This window comes from Notolepis coatsorum (assembly GCF_963971535.1).
Source record: "Notolepis coatsorum genome assembly, chromosome: 3".
In the NCBI taxonomy this organism is placed as follows: domain Eukaryota; kingdom Metazoa; phylum Chordata; class Actinopteri; order Aulopiformes; family Paralepididae; genus Notolepis; species Notolepis coatsorum.
The window spans coordinates 207,506,440-207,521,097 of record NC_140167.1 but is presented as its reverse complement, the minus strand read 5'-3'; the positions used below and the strand labels follow the sequence as shown (position 1 = coordinate 207,521,097).

General features: G+C 45.7%; 1 protein-coding gene across 1 annotated transcript; it reads right to left on the bottom strand.

The window, feature by feature from the left end:
• Positions 1-2,570: 2,570 nt before the first annotated feature.
• LOC311224539 (ubiquitin-ribosomal protein eL40 fusion protein) lies at positions 2,571-9,887 on the bottom strand. The gene is made up of 5 exons (XM_084309571.1): positions 9,847-9,887; positions 9,256-9,367; positions 5,233-5,319; positions 5,030-5,132; positions 2,571-2,734 (listed from the first exon to the last, which is right to left on the bottom strand). The coding sequence occupies exons 2-5, from the start codon at positions 9,356-9,358 to the stop codon at positions 2,641-2,643; spliced, it is 387 nt and encodes a 128-aa protein (XP_084165697.1). The 5' UTR covers positions 9,359-9,367; positions 9,847-9,887; the 3' UTR covers positions 2,571-2,640.
• Positions 9,888-14,658: the final 4,771 nt, after the last annotated feature.

The window sequence follows — 14,658 nt, the reverse complement described above, 5'->3', positions numbered from 1 at the left end:
TCCAGCTCAAGGGAGCCACCTGATTAGGTTCTTCAGTGCTCCAGCTCAAGGAGCCACCTGATTAGGTTCTTCAGTGCTCCAGCTCAAGGGAGCCACCTGATTAGGTTCTTTAGTGCTCCAGCTCAAGGGAGCCACCTGATTAGGTTCTTTAGTGCTCCAGCTCAAGGGAGCCACCTGATTAGGTTCTTTAGTGCTCCAGCTCAAGGGAGCCACCTGATTAGGTTATTTAGTGCTCCAGCTCAAGGGAGCCACCTGATTAGGTTCTTCAGTGCTCCAGCTCAAGGAGCCACCTGATTAGGTTCTTTAGTGCTCCAGCTCAAGGAGCCACCTGATTAGGTTCTTTAGTGCTCCAGCTCAAGGGAGCCACCTGATTAGGTTCTTTAGTGCTCCAGCTCAAGGAGCCACCTGATTAGGTTCTTTAGTGCTCCAGCTCAAGGAGCCACCTGATTAGGTTCTTTAGTGCTCCAGCTCAAGGAGCCACCTGATTAGGTTCTTCAGTACTCCAGCTCAAGGAGCCACCTGATTAGGTTCTTTAGTGCTCCAGCTCAAGGAGCCACCTGATTAGGTTCTTTAGTGCTCCAGCTCAAGGAGCCACCTGATTAGGTTCTTCAGTACTCCAGCTCAAGGAGCCACCTGATTAGGTTCTTTAGTGCTCCAGCTCAAGGAGCCACCTGATTAGGTTCTTTAGTGCTCCAGCTCAAGGAGCCACCTGATTAGGTTCTTTAGTGCTCCAGCTCAAGGAGCCACCTGATTAGGTTCTTCAGTACTCCAGCTCAAGGAGCCACCTGATTAGGTTCTTTAGTGCTCCAGCTCAAGGAGCCACCTGATTAGGTTCTTTAGTGCTCCAGCTCAAGGAGCCACCTGATTAGGTTCTTCAGTGCTCCAGCTCAAGGAGCCACCTGATTAGGTTCTTCAGTGCTCCAGCTCAAGGGAGCCACCTGATTAGGTTCTTTAGTGCAGCGGTTCTCTAGGGTGCCTCAGAGAGCTGCCAGGGGTGCCTTGAGATTAAAAAAAAGAAAAGAATTCTTTTTGGATTACAGAAAATTATCACTAAAGTGCTATCTGTTGCAGCTGCACTGTTTTCCATGAAAATACCATATTTGGATACGTATTTCTTTTTGTATCTCTCTTTCTCCGATTCTGTTTTTTCCCCGTCCCAATTTAGTCGTTGTGCCAATTGTATTCACCACGTGGAGAAATAAAAAATAATTGAATTAGACAATTACGTTTTATAAGCAAATATACTTGCCCAACCACTACTGTATGAGCGCAGCCAGTGATTTCAACGTGACGGCGTGTTTGTTTACATTCTCATTCATTCAAAAGATCCGAACCGATTGAAGTTTATAGATACCATGACTTGAAATCCTCTTACCTTGACGATTAAAAGCCTCCCCAATTTAGAAAACAGTAATCCAATGGCTGGTATTGAGATAATATACTACTAACGCTCGGAGCTAACCAGCAACCGGAAAATCAAGCAGATAACGAGAGCAATGACTTCCTTTCTGGGGGGTTTCAAAATAAAAGAGCGACGTCTATAGCAGCGGAAAACGTTTATTTTGTACATTATCTAACGTTAACACGAACCTAAACTAACAAGGTTGGGCAAGTATATTTGCTTATAAAACGTAATTGTCTAATTCAATTATTTTTTATTTCTCCACGTGGTGAATACACAGGTCACAACATGTTTACATGAACGTTTTGGAGTTGTATTTGGAGTGTATTCTGCAATCTGTTAATAAACTTTTCAATCAATCAATCTATACACAGTAAGGGAACGTCGGGCTCCGGCCCCTACTCACTTCCAGTGATGAAGCTAAGCTATGCTAACGGAGCGTCTGTTCCCAAAGCTAAATGCACGCACAGAGACAAAAAAGGTATGTATCTTCTTGTCTAACTCCAGGGAAGATGTTAAATAAGCTAATTTCCCAAAATGTTGGCGTTTTCCTTTAAGGAATACAGAAATGACCATTCGGGATCATTAAGTGAACCTTGTGTAAAGGGAGTAGAGTATCAGGAAGATGCACCCCAACATATTATTTTGTTATTGGTTTGCTTTATGGTAGATGCAGATGTATTGGAGATGTACCCTAAAATATTATTTAGTTGTTTTATTTTTTGTTTGTCTAGAAAAGAAAAAATAAGTATAGGAGGTTATTGACTGTATGGGTCCTCATGTATGTACTGGTACTTCTGCACCGCAACTTTTAAGTTTACGTTAAGTAATAATTATTAACAATTGATGCCATTTGTACTGCAGAAGGCTGAGATAAATGAAGGCGAAGTCAAGATATTGTTTGTATGGACCATGGTGAAAATGAAAATCAATAAAAAGATAAATAATAATAATAAAAAAAAAAGAAAATAAGAATGTTCTTAATCGACCTGTCTGGTTAAATAAAATAAACCTTGATTCTTCTGACCACCTAGGTTCTACACTCTGGGTGACACCCTATCCACATACTCAAATCCCAAAAACGATTCACCATCTCTTCCTTCTAGAAAGACCCTCCAGACCAGAACACTTCATCTGGTAGTAAAACAAATAAGACATCAGCCAGAAGCCCTTTTTTTCTCCACCATTTATTTTCTTATATCACAAAGATACTGTATACAAGCCCACGGTCCAAACATCTACTTCAGCTTCTTCTTGGGACGCAGGTTGTTGGTGTGTCCACACTTCTTCTTACGGCAGTTGACGGCACGGGGGTGGAGACGGGCGTAGCACCTGAAACACAAACATGCGAGAACTCAGGACAACAGAAGGACTTGTCCTGAAATCAACCCGAGAGCCCCGAAGAGACTCTGCAAAATTGTGTTTCCTGTTCCGTTCCCTCTGGGTCTCAAGACGCATCTAAATCAAATTGTGTTCCCTGTTCCGTTCCCTCTGGGTCTCAACACATCTAAATCAAATTGTGTTCCCTGTTCCGTTCCCTCTGGGTCTCAAGACACATCTAAATCAAATTGTGTTCCCTGTTCCGTTCCCTCTGGGTCTCAACACATCTAAATCAAATTGTGTTCCCTGTTCCGTTCCCTCTGGGTCTCAAGACACATCTAAATCAAATTGTGTTCCCTGTTCCGTTCCCTCTGGGTCTCAAGACACATCTAAATCAAATTGTGTTCTCCGTTCCGTTCCCTCTGGGTCTCAAGACACATCTAAATCAAATTAAATCCAGGATGAAGAAATTCACACCGGCCAAATGCTTGTCAAAATGTGCCTCCTATATCAGTCAGGTCGTTAACTATTCTTCATAGTTTTGACTTTTCAACCCACGGGGTTGACCGTCGGTTTCCTGATTGATGTTATCGATGAGTAGCCTGTTCAGCACTGGGCTGCCTGTCCCACATGAATAGATGAGTGCCCAAACTGGACTGGTGGTTAGACTTTGTAGCTCTAGCAGAGCAAACACACAAGCTTCCAATAACAGTGACTGTACTGTTCCCATGTGCAAGAGTTCGTTTGGACAGTCTGCCTTCTCCGTTAACGGGGCAAACTTATGGAGCCCAATGCCAACGTCTTCAACAGAGGACTCAAAGTACGGCTGAAGTCAAAGCAGCAGTGCTCACATGCGTGTAGAGCCTAGACGCGGACTGGTTGTTGTTTTGATCACGGACTCTGTTCTGGTAACTATTTGTTCAGATTTATGCTATAAACACGCAAACAACACATCTGGTATGTCCACTGACTGTCCAATGTAGCTGTGGTGTCCATTTTAAATAAAAGTTCTCATTCATTCAAAAGTACACAAGAAATTATAAGCTAAAATATGAAAATCACTTGGCAGTTTTACCCATGCTGAAATTGTGAGTTTGAGATTTGGGTTGTTCAATTCATCAACATTTAGCTGACGCTTTCATCCGAAGCAACTTACAAGTTCTGTACAACAAGTCAGCAGGAAGGGTACAACTCTGGCAGCTAAGTAACAATGTTCGTCGGTGTTGAACTTGGGTGCTACACAGTGCATACTAGGGGTGTAACGGTACACAAAATCCACGGTTCGGTACGTACCTCGGTTTTGAAGTCACGGTTTGGTATTATTTTCGGTACAGTGGGGGGGGATTTGCTTTTCATTTATCTATTTAACTGTATTAAACATTAAACGAATTGGCCATAATTTACTGAGCAAACTAATGCTTACTGCTGTAACCTACTAATAACACTTAAGTAAATCTGAAGATTATTATTATATAGCAGATGCCTTGGAGGATAAGTCGTCGACAACTGTAGCGTGTGCTTGTTTATACATAGCCCCTTTCATGAGCAAGCCCTGCTTGAATACAGGGGGAGCCAGGGCTTGCATCACAGTCACAAAAGGGGCTAGTTTATACAGAGCTGGTGGTATGACTTGCTGGCTGAAATACGGACGAGAGGGAACTAGTAGGTAGCGGGGCTCTATTACTTTTAACATGTGCTTAAACCCAGTGTTCGACAACAGAGTATGGTCGCAGATCTGCTGCTATAATAACACCTATGGCGTTTGTTATTGCTTTGGCCCGGTCTGAATTAATAGCGAGATGCTGCTTGAAGCCACAGGGAGCTGGGTTTGCACTAGGATCTGTTTCTTCCGTGTACCAGTGATATTCACATTCAGGTGATGTCGTTTCAAATGCGTGATAAAGTTTGCAATAAAGTTGAACAATGACATGGCTCTGGCTTGTCAGTATTGACTCGCCATACTAAGGCTAAGCTATGCTGAATTACAGCTATCGTTCAGTGTAGCTGCGCGCTGCGTGGTATGAACAAACAACATCCGGTTAGTTGTGCACATTATATTAGGGCCGGGGGGATTTAAGTTCCGCAAAAAAAGGTTCCGCAACGTTGCAATCGTTTTCGGTGCACAGCGCGTGCTGTACCGGAGGACCACATTGAGGCGGTACAATACGTATCCGCGTACCGTTACACCCCTAGTGCATACATAGTAGTATAGACACATAGCTGGCATAGTAGGTAGTAATATAGACTTTCAATTAGTTATTGTAGGTGTATGTTAAAGTACGTGCTGTAAAATGAAGGTCTACTTACTTGCGGCAGATCATCTTGTCGCAGTTGTACTTCTGGGCCAGCTGTCTCAGAGACGGCTCGATGATGCCTCCGCGCAGACGCAACACAAGATGCAGGGTGGACTCTGATCAGGGACATGAGAAATGTAGTCAGTAAGACTCCATACTCTCGTCTCACGACAAGCTCATTCCCAGTCCTAGACATGATGAGTGTAAATCTCCTACCTTTCTGGATATTGTAGTCGGACAGTGTGCGACCATCCTCCAGCTGCTTGCCAGCGAAGATCAGACGCTGCTGATCAGGGGGGATACCTGCAAGACAAGAGCACTTTGTGAATAAATATGGATTTTAGACTGGGGGGGGGGGGGGCAAAGTGTTATCTGATGCTGCATAGCCCCTTCCGTGACTGCGATGTGCAAGCCAGGGGCTTTTGAATCCGCAGTCACTCGCAGCTCCATAGCTCGCAGGCTAATTTGGACCACCAAGCACTGCTTGTAAGCTCGGGTGGGTCCGAAATATATCAGATATGAATTTCAAAAGGTACCCAGCGTACAATTAGGGGTTCACACACATCGGCGCCGGGGTCTGAAAGCTCGGAGTTACTAATAAACATTTTAAATCATTTTTATAAAATGAGTGGTACTCAGAGCCGTGTATTTCCGTATTTGGCTGCCTGGTGCGCCTGCGCTGTGATCACAGTGCATGCGCATCAGGCACCCAACGCCGGAAATAATGCCGTGTTGACCAGTTTATAAAAATGATTTAAAATGTTTATTAGCAACTCCGAGCTTTCAGACCCCGGCGCGGCTGTGTGTGAACCCCTAATTGTACGCTGGGTACCTTTTGAAATTCATATCTGATATATTTCGGACCCACCCGAGCTTACAAGCAGTGCTTGGTGGTCCAAATTAGCCTGCGAGCTATGGAGCTGCGAGTGACTGCGGATTGAAAAGCCCCTGGATTGCACATCGCAGTCCAATCCAACTTTATTTATAAAGCGCTTTAACAGCCACAGGGGCACAAAGTGCTGTACAGAGGGAGCATATTAAAAACTATTAGCAGCACTAAAAATAGATAAAAAAAAACAAGAGTAGCAAAACAGAGAACAAAAAAAATAGGTAAACATAGGCAGCAATACAAATTTAGATAGATCATCAGAGTACTTAATTTATATATATATTTAAAAGCAAAGGACACAGTAACAGAACGATAGAGCAACAACACAGTAAGACAATAAGATCATAAAATCAACAAGCTACATGGTGTCGAAAGCCAGAGAAAAAAGGTGAGTCTTAAAGTGGAGATGAAGCAGTGAGCAATGTGATCCTAGTTTGTTTGTTGTGTACCTTGTGTAAGACAGGGTTCTATAATCAAATGTGAAATCTATCTTATTTGTCTGAAAAATATAATATAATATCCCTGTTTTCAACATGGGCGCCGCCATTTTGTTGCTGACGTCATACCGTGGCTTGGGTGTATACACTCTGGTTAGCTGCCTATATTGAATGGGTCAGTCAGCAAATAAAATGTTGCCTACAAAACAACGGGACCGCGGTGGTTCTGTTTGTATTGCTCCTGGCTGTTCAAACTAATTTTACCATGTGAGAGAGAGGAAAGTTGGTTAATTTCCACAAACTACCAGTGAAAAAAACAGTGTTGTTGACATGTTGGCTCGGGCTGCCTGCACCCAGACGGCGCGACCAGCCTGTTGGACAGGGAAGGAGGATCTGCAGCGAACACTTCATTGCCTCGGATTATGTTGTTGGGGTGGGATGTTTGTCCAGAAGACCACTAATCAGCTGAAGCCGGACGCGGTTCCCTCGGTCTTCGACAGACAGACCGGCGTTAGCTCTCGGGAGCGATCGCTAGCTAGTTGGCACCAGCCGGGGCCAGGCGTTAGCTCTCGCTAGCTAGCGTTAGCAATTGGGTTGTCATGACAAAAACTGGCTCCAGTTAACCTAATTTATACCGTAATGAATCATTAAAAAATATTCCGTTAACTGGAATATGTTGTTTCTTTACACATATGTTGGATTATGTAATTGGGTTGTCATGACAAAACAATAAAAATCGCTACTTTACATCAGGGTGAACGCTGAACCGAGTCAAGCCGCGGGCGGCGCACTGAAGCCGGTGAATTAACAACCGCATTGCCCCGCTGGCTCCAGTTAACCTAATTTATACCGTAATGAATCATTAAAAAATATTTCGTTAACTGGAATATGTTGTTTCTTTACACATATGTTGGATTATGTAATTGGGTTGTCATGACAAAACAATAAAAATCGCTACTTTACATCAGGGTGAACGCTGAACCGAGTCAAGCCGCGGGCGGCGCACTGAAGCCGGTGAATGAACAACCGCATTGCCAGCATTCAGCCTGCTGGCTACCTAGACCCACTTCAACCAGCGTCGCGGAGCATTCAGCCTGCTGGCTACCTAGACCCACTTCAACCAGCGTCGCGGAGCATTCAGCCTGCTGGCTACACAAGCTGTGTAGCCAGCAGGCTGAATGCTCCGCGACGCTCCGGTTGCTAACGCTAGCTAGCGAGAGCTAACGCCGGGCCCCGAGAGCTAACGCCGGTCTGTCTGTCGAAGACCGAGGGAACCGCGTCCGGCTTCAGCTGATTAGTGGTCTTCTGGACAAACATCCCACCCCAACAACATAATCCGAGGCAATGAAGTGTTCGCTGCAGATCCTCCTTCCCTGTCCAACAGGCTGGTCGCGCCGTCTGGGTGCAGGCAGCCCGAGCCAACATGTCAACAACACTGTTTTTTTCACTGGTAGTTTGTGGAAATTAACCAACTTTCCTCTCTCTCACATGGTAAAATTAGTTTGAACAGCCAGGAGCAATACAAACAGAACCACCGCGGTCCCGTTGTTTTGTAGGCAACATTTTATTTGCTGACTGACCCATTCAATATAGGCAGCTAACCAGAGTGTATACACCCAAGCCACGGTATGACGTCAGCAACAAAATGGCCGCGCCCATAATGCTAAATGCTTCAGAAATGTACACAACAAATCGTTTTTTCTTAGAAACTGCTTATTTTTATAACGTGACTTCTTCTGTGGCTTATCTAAATACTAATGTGATGCTATGAATATGTATTTATCGCACTGCTTCATTTCCACTTTAAGGAGGCCTTTGAAACGGGGCAGTGATGAGGCCTGCCTAATCTGCAGTGGCAGCTCATTCCACATTTTGGGGGCGACTACGGAGAAAGCACGGTCCCCCCTGAGCTTACGCCTAGTTGTAGGCACTACTAGGAGCAGTTGGTCAGCTGACCTGAGAGAGCGAGAAGGTGTATAGACCTGCAACAGCTCAGAGAGGTAGGGTGGGGCAAGGTCATGAAGAGCTTTAAAAGCAAATAAAAGAATTTTAAAATGAATCCTAAAGTGCACAGGGAGCCAGTGGAGTGAGGATAAAATCGGTGAGATGTGGTCATATTTACGAGTGCCAGTTAAAAGACAGTGCAGTTCTGCACCATCTGAAGGCGAGCCACTGAGGATCCACTCACCCCTATATAAAGTGCATTGCAGTAATCCAGCCTAGTAGTCACAAATGCATGGATTACTGCTTCAAAATGCTGCGCCTGTAGGATGGGCTTAATTTTGGCCAGCTGCCTCACCTGGAAAAAAATCGATTTGACCACAGCCTTGATCTGGCTGTCAAATTTAAGGTCTGGGTCGATTTTTACACCTAAATTCTTTACTATTGGTTTGACATGTTGTGCCAGCGAACCCAGATCTAGCAGTGAGGTCACAGAGGGGCCACCAAAAACCATGACCTCCGTATTTTTGTCATTAAAATTTAAAAAATGCAATGCCATCCAGGATTTAATGTCGTCGAGACATTTGGTCAGCGGCTCTATGGAAAAGGAGCCAGACTTTTTTAGTGGCATATAGATCTGGCTGTCATCAGCGTAGCAGTGAAAAGGAATGCCGTGCTTTCTGAGGATGGAACCAAGGGGCAATAAATAAATTATAGAACAGGACGGCGCCCAGTATCGAGCCCTGGGGTACACCGTACAATAGGGGGGCAGTAGAGGACACAAAAAGATCGATCTGCCAGGTAGGACTTAAACCATTCAAGGGCTATGTCTCTGATGCCCACCCACTGTTCAAGGCGGGCAATTAAAATGTCATGGAAGGGGCTAATTGCTGCAATGGTCCCGTCAATCATGCCCCCCCTACTTGATAACATTGTGGACATCCAGGAATAAAGCCTGTCGTGACTGCTTACCTTCCTTATCCTGGATCTTTGCCTTAACATTTTCGATAGTATCGCTGGGCTCAACCTCGAGGGTGATGGTCTTCCCCGTCAACGTCTTCACAAAGATCTGCATCTTGGCAGGCTGTTGACATAGCACACATTTTGTATTTAAGGCACAAGTCACAACACAGCGAGCCTCCCAGCCCCATTACCTAGCTTACGTTAACATTACTCGCTAGTATTGTCACGAGACAAATCCGACACAATGACGGGAGTCCTTGTCCAACCGGTACATTAGAAGAAAGCGATGCTTAGCTAAATATCTCAAATGAATGTCCCGGTTGTTCACCGTGGAGCTTATTATAGCGTCATGAACTGTTCACGTGAAGTAGCGTTAGCTCAGCTAGCCGCCGTTAGCTCGCTCGGGGCCTGGCCACATGCTGCCAGTTGGCTGGAAAATATCATTCTTAATGTGTTTTTTCGTCTCACATGCCAGGCTCCCGGTTATTTTCTGTAAACGTGCGCGGTAAAGGAACAGCACTTGCGTGTTTAAATCAAGTTACACACATCTTATAGTCTTCTAAATGGATAAATACTGAAAGGGGGAAACGTGTTACACACCCTGCACACAGCGAAGCCTCGATGAAAAGAGAGCGAACGGAGCGGAAGTTCCAATACATCACTTCCTGTTCTGTTCCCGTTTAATTTTTTTTTTTTCAAGTAGCATTATGGAATTCTGATCGTCATATAGTATATTCTGCTATTTTACTCATTTAGTGAGAATACTTTGTTGTTAAAAGATTTAAACAAATTGTGTTGCTGTCAACGCTGCTCTTCCAAAAAAAGGTTTACTGGCACCTTGTGTTGGAAGTGTGTAACTACGTGTGAGCCACACTAACCTACCTGCCTCATCACCAGGTGAGTTTTACACTGATCATCAGAAGTGTGAATGAATGATGAATGAATGAATGAAAACTTTATTTAACAGATTGCAGAATGGGTACAATACAGTACGGCTCAATACACACAATTGTTAAGGGGATGCAGACCAGAGAAAGACATTTGTCTTGTTTACATCAGGGTCCCCCATTTTCAATTCATATTGACATTTATGACATACTCAACATACATGACATTTATGGCATAGGGACATATAGGTATTTAGTACTGATACATTTGTGACATATACAGTATTCAAATATACAGTACTGTTACCCCTAGATCCTGACAGCGTATATACATATGATGAGGAGGGGACTGTACATTAGGAGGGGGTGGGTGGGTGGGTGGGAGAGAAATATACATACGGCGGGGAGAGAATATATACATGCGGTGGGGAGGAGACTGTCTATTAGGAGGGGGTGGGAGTGGGGGGTTTGGACATTTACAGTGGCCAGTTTCGAATTGCAGCCTCCCGTAGGTGCTCTTTAAGAGCGGTTTTGAATGTGGGTAGGGATTCACATTCCTTTACAGCTTTGGGTAGGGCGTTCCACATTGTTGTGGCCTAATTGCTAAACGTGTTTAGTCCCTTGTTTGAGCCGAATCTGGGTTTAACATGATTTGTTGAGCTTCCTCTGGTGTTGTGGTCGTGGTATTCACTGACCTTTGGGAAGTATTTTGACATGTACATGGGTACCTTAGTCGTATAGTGTATCTTGCAATGTAGACCAGGCCCATTGCAAGTTGCTGTACTCTGTCGTCTACTCTCTAAGCCATCCTAGGTTGTCAAAGTGGGCAGGGGTAAGGTGGGTTCTAGGGGTAAGGTCAAGTAGTAGTCTGACCAGTTTGTTTTGTGATGTTTGTAATCTTGTTTTTAGTGCCTTTGAGGTGCTTTGGTACCATGAGGTGCAAGCATAGTCGTAGTACCCTTGAATGAGTGCTCCTGCTAGAGTCTTCAGGGTATTCTTGTTTACCAGAGAGGAGATCCGGTACAAGAATCTAGTTCGTTGGTTGACTTTTTTTATTACATTGGATGCCATTTTGTCACAGGAAAGATTTGCCTCTAGGATGGAACCCAGGTAGGTAATTTCATCTTTCCTTGTGACAATATTGTCACCCACTGTAACTGAGAAGCCGTCGGTCTTGCTGAGTTTGTTATTTGAACTGAAGAGAATGGACTCTGTTTTGCCTATGTGTAAGGATAGTTTGATATCAGCGAGCCATATGCAGATTTTGCCTAGTTCCGAGCTGAGGTTTTTTTCAACCTGCAACTTGTTCTTGTCAGAGACCAGCAGGGCTGAGTCGTCCGCAAACAGGAACAAGTTGCAGTCACAAGCTGACGACATGTCATTTGCATAAATTAGGAACAGTAGCGGTCCTAGTATGTGTGTCAGTGTTGTACACAGTGTGTTGTTGTTGTAAATACTACTGGGTATGATCATACAAGTTGACATTTTCTGATTAGAAAGTTGTGTGTGAGAGAGAGAGAGAGAGAGAGAGAGAGAGAGAGAGAGAGAGAGAGAGAGAGAGAGAGAGAGAGAGAGAGAGAGAGAGAGAGAGGTGAAAAAGGGAAGGGGCCCTCTTCTTTATAAACTGAGAAGAATTATGGACCTCCCCAAACATTGTTTAATTGCGTTGCACTGTCTGACTGCATTGCTTTGCATTCCAGTATAGGGTCTGGTACAGCTACATTATATTAGAGACCCTGCAAGTTGATATTGTAAGATTATCCAACGAAATGCTGAATTATTCACAACACACTTGAATAAGGGAAGCATGTCCCCTCAAACTATAGTCAGGGTGCTCTTAACTATGGCAATGGTAAGTAGCTCTCGTTGCATCTCTTTTAGCATAATATCTTTCACACCAACGAAACGCAGGAGGAAGCCTGAGTAAACAGTACATCAGACCCAGTTGCTTCTCTCATTTGCCCAAACTTTAAACATGTTTTACTCTATTCTTATTATTTCAAGAGAGATTGTATTGTTTGTATAGATAGAATATATACGTTGTGTATTATGTTTAATCTATAGTTTAGAAGATTATAGTTTTAGTTTATAGTTTATTTAGACAGTTAGTATAGTATAGTTTGTATAGATAGAATATACGTTGTGTATATGTTTAGTCTATAGTTTAGTTTACAGTTTTAGTTTATAGTTGATTCATACAGTTAGTATAGTATAGTTTGTATAGATAGAATATATGTTGTGTATTGTGTTTAATCTATAGTTTAATTTATAGTTTTAGTTTATAGTTTATACAGTTAGTATGGTATAGTTTCTATAGATAGAATATACGTTATGTTTCGTCACTATCTGCGTTCCGCATATTGCGCGTGCGTTGAAAAAACGTCTACTTTGCACCTACATCCATCGTGGCCACGCAGAATATTGACCGTCAAACACCTGCTGCGTGCTGTCAGAGTGGGGGACTGGTTCACCTTCATAGACCTGAAGGATGCGTATTTTCACATCCCGATCTTCCCTCCTCACAGGAAATTCCTGCGCTTCCTTTTTCAGGGAATAGCGTACGAATACCAGAGACTGCCGTTTGGCTATACTCTCTGGCCCCTCACACTTTCACCAAGTGCTTGGAGACCGCGCTGGGGCCTCTGCGTCGTCAGGGAATAAGAATTGTATTCTACCATCCTGGACGGCATTCTGGTCCTCAGCCGATCAGAGGAGGTCGCCAGGTCTCACACCAGGCAGGTGGTGGAATTCCTCACCAGCCTGGGTTTTTGCTGTGAACTGGAAGAAGAGTACCCCTCTTCCCAGCCAACAGGTGGAGTACTTGGGCTTGATTCTAAGCTCAAGGTCGATGAGGGCAACTCTCTCAGAGCGACGTCGAGAGGATATTCTCGTGCGCTCGGGGGGTTCCATCCTGGCAGGATGGTTACGGCGGGGTCCGTAATGCGCCTGCTCGGCAGGATGGCCGCTTGGTCTCCTCTTTATGAGGGAAATACAGAGGTGGTTTTTCAGTATGAAAATAGACCCTGTGAGAGGCAAGCGGAAGCGCCTGAGAGTCCCCACTTCAGTGATAGGGGACCTCACCCACTGGAGGAGGCCGGGGACACTTACCCACGGTGTCCCCATGGGCAGCAACACGTCACACGTGACGTCTTCTCCGACGCCTCCCTCACATGTCGGACCAACATGGTAGGAGGCAGTTGGCCTGCTCTGTCTACCCTACATATCCCTACATATTAAAGGCAGTGCTTCTAGTCCTCAAACGGCTCCGCCTTCATGTGATGGGCGGGCACGTTCTGGTCAGGACGGACAGCACAGCAGCGTATATCAACAGACAGGGAGGAGTGCGCTCCCCCCGTCTCCACCAGGCGGCGGTCAGACTCTGGCTATGAGATCTCTCCACATTCCCGGCAAGGAGAATGCAGATTTTATGTCACGAGGAGGTCCCCACCCAGACGAGTGGGGACTGGACCCAGACATAGTGGGGACTGGACCCAGACATAGTGGGGACTGGACCCAGACATAGTGGGGACTGGACCCAGACATAGTGGGGACTGGACCCAGACGAGTGGGGACTGGACCCAGACGAGTGGGGACTGGACCCAGACGAGTGGGGACTGGACCCAGACGAGTGGGGACTGGACCCAGACATAGTGGGGACTGGACCCAGACATAGTGGGGACTGGACCCAGACATAGTGGGGACTGGACCCAGACGAGTGGGGACTGGACCCAGACATAGTGGGGACTGGACCCAGACATAGTCAGACTGATCTGGAACCGATTCGGGGAGGCCACTGTAGAGCAGTCAGTCCCACCAGTGCCCCCTGTGGTTCTCGGTCAGTCGGAAGGACAACCCCCCTCTGGGAGTGGATGCCTTCACGACGTACCCGTGGCCGCCCGGGATTCTATATGCGTTCCCCCCCATACATCTGATAAACCAGCTGTTGGAGCGGGTACGTCAGGAGCGCAGGACTTTGATCCGGCCCAGGGCACAGCCTTGTGGTTCCCAGCCCTGATTTAACTCCTGGTGGCCCCCGCCGTGGCCTTTCCCATGGTCGCCGCGGGCACTCTCTCAGGCACATGGCTCGGTGTTTCTACCACCTGTCCTGGGGCAGCCTCTAATGGCTTGGCTGCTGAGAGGTTGAATTTGGAGGGGATGTGTCTTAACACTGCTGTGATTAACACCATCCAGAACGCGTGCGCTCCGTCCACTACCGCGGTTTTTGCAGGAAGTGGCGTATGTTTCGAGAGTGGTGTGAGGCTGAGGGCCTGGACCCGGTATCATGTCCCCTGAACTCGGTTCTGTCCTTCCTCCAGTCTATCCTGGATAGGCTCTCTGCCTCGACAGTATGTGGGCTTTGAGGGCAGACCGCTGTTCAGCCACCCTCTCGTGAGACGTTTCCTGCTTGGCGCATGGCGCCTCAAGCCTGTTGAACGTGCTCTGTCTCCAAGCTGGGACCTCCAACTAGTCCTGGTGGGGCTGTTGGGTGCCCCATTTGAACCTCTTGAGCAGGCGCCGTTGGATC